The 15037-nt window shown below is 42.1% G+C and overlaps 1 protein-coding gene across 1 annotated transcript; it reads right to left on the reverse strand.

Annotated features, from left to right (window-relative positions):
* Positions 1-3918: 3918 nt before the first annotated feature.
* LOC118156423 (tubulin polymerization-promoting protein family member 2-like) lies at positions 3919-8308 on the reverse strand. Its single transcript, XM_035310504.1, has 4 exons — positions 5620-8308; positions 4624-4800; positions 4310-4463; positions 3919-4177 (listed from the first exon to the last, which is right to left on the reverse strand). Exons 2-4 carry the CDS (start codon positions 4791-4793, stop codon positions 3995-3997), a joined length of 507 nt encoding a protein of 168 aa, XP_035166395.1. The 5' UTR covers positions 4794-4800; positions 5620-8308; the 3' UTR covers positions 3919-3994.
* Between the last annotated feature and the right edge of the window lie 6729 nt (positions 8309-15037).

The raw sequence follows: 15037 nt of genomic DNA on the forward strand, positions 1-15037 counted from the left end.
CTTTCCTTTCCCTTCCCTTCCTTTCCCTTCCCTTCCCTTCCCTTCCCACTCATGGATACATGGCCCACTGTCATGGGGGCGCAGCTACAGCTGTCCACCGGGCAAACCCTCTGCAACCATGGGTCCATGAGCTCAGTGCTGGGCTCCGCACACCTCTAGCCAGCTCTGCAGTCACATTAGAAAGACAACCTGCAACAATAACAACAACAACAACAACAACTGTGCAAAGGCAGAGCCAATACCACAGCAAACAGTGAGAGCCACCAGCCCACACTGTGCCATGTAAGCGTTACTTTACATGGACAGTCATTTATCTGTCCTATGCATTGCCACCAGCCAGTAGCTGCAGTAACATAAAAGCTATCTGTTCTTTCTTATTTCTGCTTTGTCAAGGTAAAGTAAAATTGTGCTGGTTTCGGCAACAGCAAGTCTGTTACTGCATGTCCATGTGGCAAAAGGGGTAGCAGAGGTCTTCAGTAGTTTGAAGACGTTGCTTTAAAACCATTACACACATACATGTATCTGTAGTTTCTTATCTATTTCCTACCTGTGTTAGATAACACCCTGTCCTGCTGCCTTTGCTCTTGCAGTACGGTCACAAAGACACATCTTCAGATCTTGTTCTAATCTGTGTGCAGATTTCATCAATGTTATCAAGCAATTTATACCTGAATGGTGTAATAGGTTACATGCTCCAGTACCCTGAAGCACTGACCATCTGGCAAAGAACTACTAAAGTTGGTCTTGAGTCAAATTTCTAGAAGATAGTAAGAAAACTGCATGGAATGGAAGGGCTGGAGTCTGGGGGATGAGGGGCATGTCCAGAGACACCCCACAGAAATAAGCCTGCTGAGCTTTCCAAAGAACAGGATTTAGTGTTTTGTTTGTTTTGTTTTGCCTTTTTGTTAAAGTGGTGGTAAATTGACAAAATGTCTTGATCCAATGTTTCTTTCCCCCATAAATAATTTGGAGCCAATCCTTCTCAATTTTTTCCACAGTAATGACACATTTTAGCCATAGCTGGGCAGCATTGTTCTATTCCAGAAAGTTTTCCAGAATTCCCAGTATACCCCCCAAATCCAGCACTTTGCCTGTGTAGAGCTACATAGCTCTTCTGGCAGCTTCCAGTGGCCTTGTGGTTCTCATTACTGCACAAACACATGCCTGTCTTTCAACAGGAGTGCCAGCAGGCACCCTCACCTTTCCCCTGATGTTCACAGGGGGAGGACATTGCAGGGATGTGATGCACAACACAATCCTGCTGCCTCCATGGGGAAGGCTCCTAACCTCTTTCTCCTGGGATGGCTGGTTTGCTAGCAGTATGACCTCTGGAAGAGAGCAAACACAAAATGGTACAGAAATTTAGTATTAGAAGGCAATGGTGTAAGAGGAGCCCCCCACCCCACCTTGCACCGGGCAGTCTCCTCAATTTTTGCAGGTTCCCAATGTACTAAAGCATAAACTGATTTTTGTCTACATGTTTGTTTCTTTTGTGTTGGTTTTGGTTTTGTGTTTTGTTCTGTCCTGCTTGCAGATGTGCTTTTGATGCTGCCATTGATACATGCATGTCTTTATTTTAAAATCTTAGATCCACTATTATTACTGTTTCCCCAGGGGCATGTAGTAATCAGGTACTATTTTTGAACTCCTCAGTCGAGCACAACTTCCTTTTCATCTGTCCACTCCCCAGCTGCTGTAGGGAGTGAGCATGGCATTCCTCATCTTTTTGTGGTTTCTACTTATAAGGAATAGACAGGACAAGCAGTGGTTCTTGTTGGTGCTGGAGTACTACACAAGTTAGATTACAGGATGAAGTAGATTGAATCATGTCTCAGAAATTCACCCTCCAGTGTCACACTGTACCCAAGTTAATGCAAACCAGAACTCAGAGTACACAAGCACAAGTACAAAGCTCTCAGTCTGTTCCCCAAGCTCCCACAGCTTCTTCTGTGCCAACTATATATATAAAGGTGAAAAAAAAAAAAAAAAAGAAAAAAGAAAAGAAGCCAATATTACAACACATCAACACATCCCTGTGTTTGTTTGCAGAACTTTATGTGGACTATTCCTTGATTCATTTATAAGGAAACTGAGGCCTTAACAAAGAAATAATCAAGGTTCTTGAGGACAGTCCTTGTCTTCCTTTCCTTCAAAATGACAAGGTCCTGAGCTGCTCAAAGTGTGGCATGAAGGAATGGCACCAAACACCACACCAAGGCTGGACATTGGTACAGCTGTGAGATGGCTGGTGCCTACATCTTTTGCTTGAAAACTGTGTTATCTGGTGGAGCTGTTATGCCTTTCTGCTTGGCCACCAAGGGTTCAGTGGGACACTGGTGATTACTACCCGACATGTGTTAATAAGCCCTTGTAAGGGATGGGGCTGGAGGGTGGAAAATACTGGGAGAACCTCAAACCCATATCTTGGATAACACTATAACGCACACCAGCTGTAATCTTCACATAGAGCTATGTTCTGGAGAGAAAATCAACCAGCCCTCCACCCTACGAAGAACAGGAGGCCTCCAGAGAAAGGAGTTAAGGAGCTGCGTCCAGGCCCAGGCCCAGGGCACTGTCAAACAGCCCTGCAGACTCCCAGACAAGTTTTCACCAGAGCATCTCAAGAGCAATGAGTTGAATAGAGCCACATCAGGAATAATACAAACTGTCACGAACAACAATTATAGCTCTGAAATATTAATACTTGTTGCAATTACCCTCTGACTGCATTAAAATAAGGAATGGTATAACACCAAAAGCAGAGCTAGGTGAGAATGTTCTTCCATTGTTACATAAGTGCATTACCTTTTCTTTTGTGGACAATGCCCTGCTACCTGTTAATCTACATGTGCTTTGCTTAAACTGTTGTACAGCACATGGTGTACTATGCCAGCATTGCTGCCACCTTGAATGTGTTTTATCTGAGTTATAAAAAGCCAATTAAAAAGTGGGCATATGGCCTGTATTTTTTACATATATTTCAGCACTATTTTTTCCATCTTAGTTTGTGCATTTCATCCTGTTGTGGCTGGAAAAAAAATAATAATAATAAAAAAAAATCTCAAGTCTGAATTTCACAGAATCTTGTTTATTGCCAGTTAAGGTAAAATTTTAATGATCAGTTCTGGTACTGAGAAATAAAGACCAGCAATTGAACAAACACTTAGGGAAAGCACCCCAGCTTCTCCTTTGACACCTCTCCTGCCCCCTTCCTGGTCTCCCATCCCCTCAAAACTCTCAGGAAAGGCATGGGCAGAACAAGAGGCCGCAGTTAGCCATCACACTTTATTCACTGTCCGTGAGGTCATGAACTCTTCCCCAGCTGCCAGCACCCTGAAACCAGGTGAAATAGTGGAGTGACCCAGGCACATGCTAGGATTCCATGAGGGGATTTAATCTGGGGGATGGGGAAAAGCGAAAAGCAGGAACTGCTGTTATTGGGACCCCTACCATCTTCCCAGGGTAGTACCTGTTGCATCCCGTGCCTCATAAGGGTACTCTTTGAGGTATGATAATGTACTCTGATGAGCTGTCTGCACCAGAAACCGCCAGTGTAAAATGTAACACAGCAAGGCAATACGAAGACAAGCATGCATTTCTCCCCATGCCAAAAATAACAACAAAATACAATAAAGTGTGTTGGGAGGGGAGAATAAAAATAATGAGTGACTATCAAAGACTAAGCCACTCTTCACTTTATTAGAAATGAGAAGTGGTGTGATGGCAGTGAGCTATTTGGCCCGTAGACTTTTCTCCAGAAGGTTATCTTGTCCTTGAATTAAGGTGCTTTCAAGCTCTGCTGCAGAGCAATCAAAGCACAATTGGATGGAGAACCTCCCTCACACACCCATCATCTAGTACCTGCCCCGTGCATTCCCACCCTGTCAGATTTGGCATGCACAAACACAGAAGGCCAGTTGCATGAGGTATTTATTTGCCTCTCCTCCCAAGTAATAGGGGAAGAAAGTCCTTGCTTTCCTAAGTAGTTTCATGCCTAGTGTGTCTTGTCATAAGTGCCTGCTCCCTTGTAGCCACCGACGTAGCCGCTGTTGTCAGTCAGGTCCTCACGGCCAGCAAGACCCTTCCCTTTGCCGCTCTCATCAAAGCGCTCCTTGTGACTGCCAGTGTATTTGCTAGTGTCTGTCAGCCTCTCGACCCCACCAACCTTGGTGGCTTTCTGCAAGAAAGGAAACCAGCAGGAGACAGCCAGCATTAGGAGTGAGCTCTTCTCTACATGCAAGGATAGCCTTGGGATGTGTGGTCCCATGGTAGCTCCAAGTGTACAGCAGACAAGGAAGCTCCTACTCACCGTGGTGCCTGCACTGCCCGGCTCCTTCCCCTCGATGAGGCCATACACAGCCTGCAGTGCTTCCTCTGGTGATTTGCCCTTGAAACGTTTACCACAGAGCTCCTTCATGGCCTGCTGGAACTCAGCAAAGGTGATGGTGCGGGCACCCTTGGTCCTACAGCCAGGGAAGACCAAGAGGAAAGTTACCTTGCAGGTGGGTGGCAATGGGATGGGAAAACCCCAGGGCTGCCCCTTGTCTGAGAGCCTGGTTGCTTTGTGCCATCTCCTCTGCCCACCCAACAGCGCTGCCCAGCGCCCCTCACTGCCATGCTCACTTGACTTTGTTGAATACTATGTCGACATCAGTGCTGGTCACGGCTTTTCCATCCATCACCCCACACTCTTTGCACATCTTGGAAAAGTTTTTCCCTGTCATCTCGTTGCCGCTGGCAGCTGTGTCACCATATACTGCGAATTTACGGAAAGCGTCTTCTACCCCAGACATCTTGCTGCTGTGGAGAAAAGGAAAGAGAGGGGGAAGGTGCAGGGAAGGAGCTGAGGATCACCTGCAGCTGCCCGACTGGCACTCACATCCCACCTGTACCTGGTATTCTGCAGTAAAAATGGCACCGCCACTGGCATCTCTCTGCCATGGGACTGCCATGGCGACCAAACGGACAACAGCATAGAATGGGTGGGATCCGGGCAGGGACAGTTTGGGACCCAAGGGAAGGCAAAGAAGAGGTGGAGATGGGGCTTTGGGGAAAATAAATTACTTCTGTATGTGAAGCAATGGGACATCCAAAGCTTCTAAACTTTTTGGAAATACAAGTTTCAATTAGACTGCCTCAAGAACAAATTCCCGCATTTGTAAACTGATTTGTACTTTGCCTGTTATCTGATGACAGAAATACCAAATTTGTCTTCCAGGCCCCAGATAATTGCCTAAATGTTGCAGACTGCCTTGTAAGTAGTCACCAAATTGTCCCCATCTTTCCAATCACACTTTGTCCCCTGAACAGCTCCCTGAATGAGGTTGTCCTCCTCCTGACCCCAGTAAATTTTCTACTACTGAATAACTTAGACCACCACAACTGGGTATTAGGGATCTCTGAGAGAATATAAGCCATTGAGCAGCCTGTAAATCAGTCTGCTACAACTTGAGCAGTCAACTCCTGCTGCTTGTGAGATGGATTTGAATACTCTTGAAATGCCTGGCCTCTCCTAAAGCCTTGAGCTTCACCCAGGGCTCTGGGTCTCACAGTTGCTTGCACGCTGCTATTTAATGTAAATCTTGGGTGAGGCCCCCTGTAGGCCTGGGCCCAGCTCACCTGTGTGAGGTGGCGGTGCTGGTGGCGGTGCTGGTGGCGGTGCTGGTGGCGGCACTGTCCCTGCTGTCTCCCTGGAGGTGGCGGGCACGCCCTGTGCCTCGCCTGCGGATTGTTCACCTCAGCACCTGCTTCACAGTCCTCACCAAGAACACCGCAGCCGGGTGGCAACACCATGTTCTGTGGGGCACGGGTGGGGGTCACTGGACCTTCAGCCCACTGGGAAAATAAGCAAATACTGTATGGTTTTCATCCAGCATACATGTCTCACGTCATCTGTACTGGGATGTGCACTCTTCCTCCAGTGGGAAGGGGGGCTACCCCTATAACCAGTAAACACAGCCAGCCCTTGTTCATGCTTCCCTGAGGAGATAATCTACTACCAGCATCAGGCCCTGGCTAGGGGATGAGCCTGGGCAGTCACCAGCAAACCAATGACTCCAAAAAGCCAGGGAAGGGGGAGAGATATGGCACACACCACATGTGCAAAATCTTAGAGAATCACTTTTTTTTCCACTCCTATGCCAACAAAATTAAAGTAGAAAACTGAAGTGAAAACAGAGACTAGGACTTCCAGGACATCAGTAAGGCTCAAGACAACATGGAGCCATGTATAAATATACCTTATTTCAGAAATATTCTTGCCACTAATTAACAGGAAGGTATTTTCTGGTCTTGCTGCCTGTCACAGTACACCCAGCTCTAAGCAGCTGGGTGAGCTTGGTGAAGGTCTACCTCTTCCAGGAGTAAAACCTTGCAGCTAGTGCTGTGCACGTAGTGCTTTTGCTCATCCTTATGGCCTTTGCTCTTCCTGCTGAGCTGTCCATAATTCCTCATCAATTACGCTGTTAATGAGAGAAACTCATTTGCCCCTTGGCAGGTTTTGTGCAAAGGGCACTGACCGGCAGTGGGGATCCAGGAAAGGCTGAAACAGCAAAAAAAACATCCACTGCCACCCTTTGCTACTGCCAGTGATGGGTTACAGGCACCCCACCCTACCAGGGCAGCACCAGAGCCATACCTCTGGCTGGTTTTGAAGTGCCACAAGATGCTAATGAGCTGGGAATGGGGAGTGAGGATGCTAATGTAATCCTCAGCCAAACCATTGGTAGCAGGGTTGTTTCTGCTTTTTAGGCAAATGCTGATTATCTCAAGGAATTGACGTCTTTTTTCTTGTTGACGGTGGCCTGTTTGGGGGCTGCCTGAGCACGAATGCCAGTAGTGCTGCCAGTGCAAGGAAAGCACAGAAGAAATGAGGCAGGAGATGTCACCACATGGAGGCAGGGGATAGATGTGCATATTGTTGGTGGGGATTTTTCTTACATTCTGGAAAGACTTTTCTATAGCAAAGCATATATTTGGAATTGATTTTTTTTTTCTTTTAATTGCATTAAATATATATATACACATATATAATCTAATTGATTAATGTAAACCTTCTCTAAGGTGACTGGGTAAAGCTGACAGCCTCAGAAAGAAGGCAATGTTTTGTTAGAGTGAGTAGCCAAACATCCATAAATTCCGAGGTCAGGAATTCACCTCCTTTTTTTCCCCTGTAACTTCACATTATTACAGTTCGGCTGTGATGACGACAGCTTCATTTCTCCTCCTCCTAGTCTGAATGTGACAATGAATGAACCAGAAGGTCACTTCCCTTAAAGTTACTAGGGCATTGCTCCCTAGTCATGAGCTCAACAAAACCATAAACAAAAACAACTCAAACCAGACAAGTGTCCAAAGCTGCAAAGATTGCCATGGAAGGTGGGGAGCATATCTGAGAGTGTGCAAGGGTTGAACAGGTGGTTTCTTCCAACTCCTGTCTGAGCAAAAGGACAAAGCCCTCTCCAGATATGCACTTTGTAGGTAGAGTAAGCATACCCAAAGCTCACCACAGATCACCAAATTTTAACATACTTCAAAATAATATATACTTGTATATACTCTATAATAATATATGTAAGATAAGTTTGTTATCTCTAACCTTGAGTTCCAGTTTCCTGAGGGAAAACAATAAAAAATGTCATATGCACACGTGCATGGCCAGAGATTCCTGTTATCAATATACCTCATTAGCAAAAAGGCAAATGGCCAGATTGCTGTTGTGAAATTTTCTGCCTGACTTCTCTATACTTATATTTCCCCAGAAGAATGTCTGTTTCTTTTGTCATCAACAAATTTTATCAACAGCAATTTTACACGTATTTTCAGTTCACCAATAAAAATGTGAAAAAGCATTGGGCTAAGCACCAAAATCTGCAGATTTCCACCACAGACACCTCTAAGGACAAACATCTCCTATGATCTGCCAGTTCACTATTGCTAAATTCATTTAACCTGGAGGACAAGGTTTTAAAGAGTCACTACTTAGAATGATAGCATGCAACTGACAGATCACACAGCAAAATTGTATTAATACGTTCCAGACATAGTGCTCCAGTGAAGTTAACACAGAGATTAATCTGACATTGTGCCTATGGTCTTTGCTTTTCAATTCTCTCTTGACTACATGCCAATTTTTTTCTGCTTTCAGTTGGAAGGGTTTTGACAGTCAGGCCAAGGGAGTACAGAAATGCTCCCAAGTAACTAGTTAAGTATTTGAGGCTGCTGCAAGCTTGCTATGAGCTCAGCTTAAAATTGCATTTGAGGAGGTTTGAAGTATTTTAGATTGGCCAGAGATGAAGAAACAGAGGAGATTCACTAGAAGGAAAAAAAAAAAAAAAAAAAAAAAAAAGGTAATAAAGGACAAGAAAAAAAGAAAAAAATGGTGTTTAAATAAAATAATGTGAATAATATACAGAAACAGACACACACACACTATTCCCCTGTTCCCAAAGCAGATAAACCATTAAAAAGAAATTCTCAGATTATGAAGGGATATGTTAAATTGCTTAAATACTCAGTTGTAGGGAAGTGATTTATTCTATACCAATAAAATGATTAGCTGCACAACAGAGAGCAGAATGCAGTGTTCTGTTCAAATTCCTACATAAATCTGCAGGAAAGTTAGAAGACAACTTTGATACCATCTTAATGGAATCGGCTTTATTTTTTTAAGGAAAAACATTTTTTTTAAAAAAAAAAAAAATAAAAAAAAAAAAAAAAAAAAAAAAAAAGAAGCTAGGGCATCTGTAACATTGAAGCAAACTAAATTAGCTCTGCAGAATAGTAGAAATTCGAGAGAAAAGATTAATAATGTCTGAAGCTCTTTTGTAGGCAAGAAGAATATTAACTTCAGCTGTTATGAATAAATGAATTCTAAATTATTCTTTGTCTGCTAGATTTTATGAACTATTACCATAATCACATAAACCTCCTTTTTTCACATAAAGCTATGTATAGCATAAGACTTCTTTTCCAGTGCCATGATCAGAGAAACTGTTTGAATGAAGACATTAAAGCAGTGAAATTCCAATTACTGTATGAAACATTCTAAATCTGTCAAAATGAGTTGCTCGGATTATAGCTAGACCCAGAAAACCCCCAAAGATGGTGGATGAAGGTAAATTGAAACTCAGACATGGAGCTCTCCACCTGATTCCAGACTATATACCTTTGCAGCCAAATTGTCCCTTTCCTGGTCTCTGATTATTTGAAGAACAAAGTTTTATTTAAAATAAGAGTCAAGTGTGAGAGTGTAATGCATAGTACAAGTTTGAAAGGCAGTGACTTTAGCTGTCTTGCTGAACAAATACAATCTGTCTGATACAGATATATGGGGAAAGAGGGGAGAACAGAGGAACATGCTGGTGCCTAGGCTTGAAAGAGAATTTTAAAGAATAGCTGAAAGAACCAGAATCGTGCAATGACAAATTTGAAATTAAAATAGAGCTAAAGAGACAACACATAGCTGCTGTGTGTAAAAAGAGTTTATGGGATTCCTTTTCAATATCTTCAGTTCTAGTGCATTTTTTTTATGATTATTTTTATTATTTGCCAGGCATACACATACATTTGCACACACTGTAAGAAAGCCTTTTATAAGACACTAGATCAAACTGTTGTTCAAGGGAGTAAATTATAAGTTTAATACACACTAATTGTACAGTTTTATAAATAACAAGCTTCTAATGAAAATTACCAGCCCAGATAAATCCCATCTTGTGCGTGCCCGATCCCAAAGTAAGAATGAGAACAATGTGCAGTAGCTCCACATGGTCTTTCTGAGCTGAAAACCTCCGTGTCATCCCATAGTGAAGTGACCTTGTCTATATGTCTTGGTCTAGCCCACATGAACTGCAGAGTCTTGTCCTTCATTTGGAAACCAACACATAGAAAACTATGTTTCTGCATTGTCCTGGGTTCTCTACTGATCTACAGACCTCTACAGTGAGCCCACAGCAATAAAACAAGAAGTTATTCACCCTTACACCTATGGTGAACCACTGTGTTTTATGAGCATCCCCTTTTTGTAAAAAAAATGAATGATTGCTTAAAATAGATTCCCTATCAAGGAAGTTACCTGCCTCTTGTTTTGGAGTCTGAGCACACAAAGAGTTGAGAACTTTGTTTGTACAGTTCCTTATATTATGCAAATACTATCCTGTAGTTAACTTCAGTGTCCTCCTCAGGCTGTGCGCAGGAGAACATGAACTGGAAAAGGTATAAGAACAAAATAAAATGAAGGTTAAGACAGTACTCTTTGCAAGTTTCAGCCACTGTTTTGTTCTCTCCTTGAATGCCTTTGGGATCACTGTTTAGCTGGAACGTCAAGTTTTTCAGCTGGAGAGCCAATGAAGTTTTTCTCCCCAAACACCTCTCCCACATGAGGGCTCCAGCACAGTATTGGTCTTCACATACCTTGTCCCATTGCTTTTTCTCTTTACACAGTAAAATCATTGTGAAAGCTTCTGTTGATCTAGATGTACCCTTGTGTTCTTGACCTATACAAAGAAGTTTGGTGCTTTAGATTAAGCAGTTTTAAACAATGTTAGTTTATTTTGATGAACATTTGAGAGTATTTTTTCCACAGTTGGCTTATTTCAAGGCTCATCTCAATCACAGAACAAAAATAAATATATATATAAATATATATATATATTAAAAAAAAAAAAAAAAAAAAAAAAAAAAGGAAAGGCCTTTTAAAGACATCAACCACAGAGGAAACATAAATGCTATAAGCATAGTCAATGCATTTTGATCAGAGCATATAACTTAATTTGAGGGATACTGTGTCTGTATTTTGAAGTTATTGTTTGCTATATTAGCAGATATAATAAATTCAAAATAATTTGTCTAGGATAAATCATGTTCCCCTTGGCCAGAAGTCAGTGCATTATAACAAAAATCTTCAGGAGTAAATTTTTTATATGTATTCCTGTTCACATTGACATCAGCTTTTTTATTTGTTTGTTTGCTTTATATATGGAAAACATTCCACTCTGTTATAATCCAAACAATATTTGTACATCTGAGAAAAAGTAACAGAATATTTTCTTAAGGTACAGTGCCCATAACAAACAGTTTCCAGCTACGTGACAAATCCTTTCAAAGCAGAATGAAAGGTACTTTGGTACATGCTTTCCTATTTTAATGGTCTTTCTTGGCATATGTGAGAGTGGGCTATGGCCCATGGTAACATATGAAAATGCTGGATTGCTAAGCAGGTGCGCCGCATTGCTGAAACTCTCCCAAGACTTAGAAAAAAGCTCTTAGACAAATGCTGCTACAACACTTCAACTAACTCGTTAGGAAATATGGCATTTAATACTTGATTTATTAAGTGATTAGTAACACATTTTAAAAGGTCATTTTCATATATATCTATATGATAATGTGAATCATATTCATCACCAATGTAACATCTGCTGATTCCACTGTAGTTATATTAAGAATTAATTTTGCTCCTGAAGTATGTTTTCCTGTCCTATTTTAGCTACATTATATTAGCTCCCTCCACAGCAAAACTGCATTTATCTCAAATTTGATTTGATGCAACTATCCAGGAATAAATGATGTTGTTTTGACTTGTTTCAGTAAGTTGAGCCATTTGCACACTGTTCCAACAACATCCTTATTCATGCAAAAGTCTCTTGGCAGTTCTTCAACTCTGACCTAGAATTCCATCTGAAAAGCTATACAGCTTTTGTGTGCACATACTGTAGAAGCACAAATGTTGCTGCTAACTTTTTTCCACAACACATCAAAGCATTCTGTAGGGGAAGGAGGTTCAAGAAATATTAGGTTAAAACATTTTTAAGGCTAATATAGTTGCATACAAATAGCAAGTGTACCATATGCTTATTTAAAAAAAAAAAAAAAAAAAAAAAAAGTGGCAAATCACATTTTAGGTGCTTGTGAGAAACATATTGCTAGATATCTATTTTAACTCAAGCTCCTGAATTCCTTAGATCCTTAGAGAAAGGTATTTGCAAGTCTTCAGTCGTGCGCTGTCATTCAGGCCAACAGAAAACTCTGATGGCGGCATGCATCAAGAACAAATAGGACAGCATACTTCCTCATCACTTATCACCTGGCACCTTTATGAACAAATTCAATAATCTTTCTGAGCTATTCTCACTCATAACACAGCTGAAGTTGGCCCATCATTTTCCAATGACAGATCAAGACTTCTGGCCTTTTCCAGCTAGCTGCCCAGGCCTATTTCAGCTATAGAATGATATTTCAATCTTTTTAAAAGTGAGTCTCACGCAAAACAGAAAAAAATTAACAACTAAATACCAGCATTAATTTTGTGCCTTGTTTTATCAAACAGTAAGATTCTTCAGTATCAGTCTATGAAGGTCATAGTTTAAATAATATATAAAAGCACAGATCTGGCCTTCTTTGCTGTGATATTAAGCAATATGACCAGTTTCACAAATTTCTGTGTTAGTATTACACCTTCCTGGCACTATGTCTTTACCATCCCTTATATCTTGCCTTCCATAAAAGCAAAGAAACCACTTATACAACAGTGCCCAAAAAAAAACACTGAGCATAACCAAGCTTAAACAAGTCAAGATTACATTTTAGAGCTTCCTGCTAGATTGACTAGTGTTTCTGCACCCTGTTTCATAAACAAAGGTACTGTGCAAACAGCAGATTGTGATGTCCAAGAGCAGATGTAAGGTCTGCTCAGATGTAAGGTCTCCCCAGGTGTGATGGGAGGGAGAATTGGAGAAGAAAAAGAGTGAGAACTCACGGGTGGAGATAAAGACAGTGCTCTTCTGGCAGGGTAGTGTGAGAAGCTGAAAGGTCCTTGACTTAATGTAAGTACTGCTCTGCAACCACCAGTGTGTTATCACCACTATTTTAATCAAAAATCCAAAAACACAGCATCACACAAGCCTCTATGAAGAAAAATAGCTCTATGCCAGCCAGGACTATGACACCAGGGAAGCATGATGGCTAAAATTCAGAAGTGCTTTTCTGCTGCCTTTCTGAGTGGCTGGTATTGATAAAAAGAGAGTTTCAGCTTTGACTGAACACCTCCTGGACAGCTCAAGGAGGGATGCACCTAGCTGGTGTGGTGGCCTGGCTCCTTCTAATGGCAGTGGCTGCTCCTGAGCAAGCATTATAACGGCCTAAGAAAGCAGCGAGGACTTCTCATTTTTCTGGTTACAGTCCCACAAGTATTCCCAAAACCTGGGGTGTCTGAGCCCAGGTGTCCAGCAAGTCTAGAAGTGGCAAAAGAAATCTGGTGGCTATTGATGGCCTTGTGCACCTTGTATCTGCCAGCTCTCACTCAATTAATATTTCAGAGTTCAGCCCTCAGGAGGTGATCTGTCTTTTCACTGTGTGTTTATGGCACCTGGAAAATGCAGAGCAGATCCATATGAGGACCTTTAGGCACAAACACATTAAGATCGATCAATAGTGCTGATATCCCTGCAGACAGTGACTCACCTAGCTGTACCAAGTCGTGGCACCCTGTACCCCTCTAACCTGGGTGGAGCTTGGCAAGAACAGTTATAACTGGATGTTATGCTCCATGGCACAGCCAAATTCACTCCATCTCTGTTTTTTTGTTTTGTTTTGTTTTGTTTTTCTCTTCTGGGTGTTGTTACAGTCCAATAGGTTTTCCAATAGGTTTTCCTGTGTTTTTGTTGTTGTTGTTTCTTTCTTTCTTTTTGTGGTTCTGTGCTTTTGCATCAGGATGAGAAATGGCAACTCCTCACTCTGTCCTTATTTACAGGCTGCAATGTTACAAGCAAATAAAAGAACATATTGTTCCTTACAATGTAAAATGGTGGAACTCATCCATCATGAGATGCTTTATGTAAGACAAATATAAAGAAGCTCAACAAGCAATTTGGCAAAACCATGATAGGAAGTCCTTAAAAAGGTTGCTGGATGTAGAGAGGGAGCAACCTACAGCCTGGGAAGTCTCTGAGCCTGACTGGTAGCCAGGAGGTTTTAGACTGGAGGATGCCCCAGGAACATGTGCTTCCTCTGGTCTCAGCACAGGTCAGAGACAGGACACGTGAGTGGATAAGCTTTTCTTCCAACCTTATATGGTTGTTTTTGTGTTCACAGTCAATTTCATTTATTTCTTTTCTAATCTATGTAGGCCTATCATTTTCTCCCCAATTCTCATTCTTCCACTTTTCCACTACAGTGCAGCTCCTAGAAAATGGGAAAACCTACTGTGGTCAGAGATTCTTCTAAAGCAACCAAAACAAACAAACTGCTAGCACACCACAAAATACTGTTTCTTTTAGGCTGGAAAAGTGGTAAAAGCCATGTGCTGCTGCAGTCAGGAGCCAGATCAGCTTACAGTTGCATCCAGCCTTGCAAACAAACTGAAGGGTATTAACAGAGTCCTAGACACCAGACACTGCGAGAGGACAGCTTATCAGGTAGCAGGACACTGGGAGTGCTCGTTTTTCAGGTTTGCAGCTTGAGCTCATATTTGACATAAGTAACAGTGATATTTTCTAGCTTGTGTTGGAAGAGCTGACACCTGTTTTGCATAGTCTGCACGTCTCAAGTACACTTCTCAGTACATGGTGATGGAGGCAGAAGCTCTGTATGCATGATGGAAACAGCTCTGCATGCTCGTGTGGCTGCAGCATGCCTGAACTTTCAAAGGGGAGTTAATTTACTCCATGCTGCCTGCAAGGTCTTGTCACAAGCAGTGGCTGAGGCTACAGGGCTGTGCTGCCACCAGTTCACTGATGCTGGTACCCATTTGTTGCTTCTCTGATGTGGTGCCTGGCCCCTTTTCACAGCTCACTTTGACAGTACTTGCCCCATAAAACCAGGACAAAGGACAAGGAGGGCAGAGCCAGTTTTCAGATAGGTCTGAAACCACAGAACAAAACAGAAAACCTCTTCTGGCTAAGAACATTTTGTCTTCAGAAGCAGCATTCTTGCATGATTTCACTGCCCATGTGGGATTATTTTGTGGAATGGGGATGATTTGTGGCATGATTTTTATTTTGAGAAATATATGTGTGCAGCCATCAATAGCAGTCACTGC

This window comes from Oxyura jamaicensis, chromosome Z, assembly GCF_011077185.1.
Source record: "Oxyura jamaicensis isolate SHBP4307 breed ruddy duck chromosome Z, BPBGC_Ojam_1.0, whole genome shotgun sequence".
Classification (NCBI taxonomy): Eukaryota; Metazoa; Chordata; class Aves; order Anseriformes; family Anatidae; genus Oxyura; species Oxyura jamaicensis.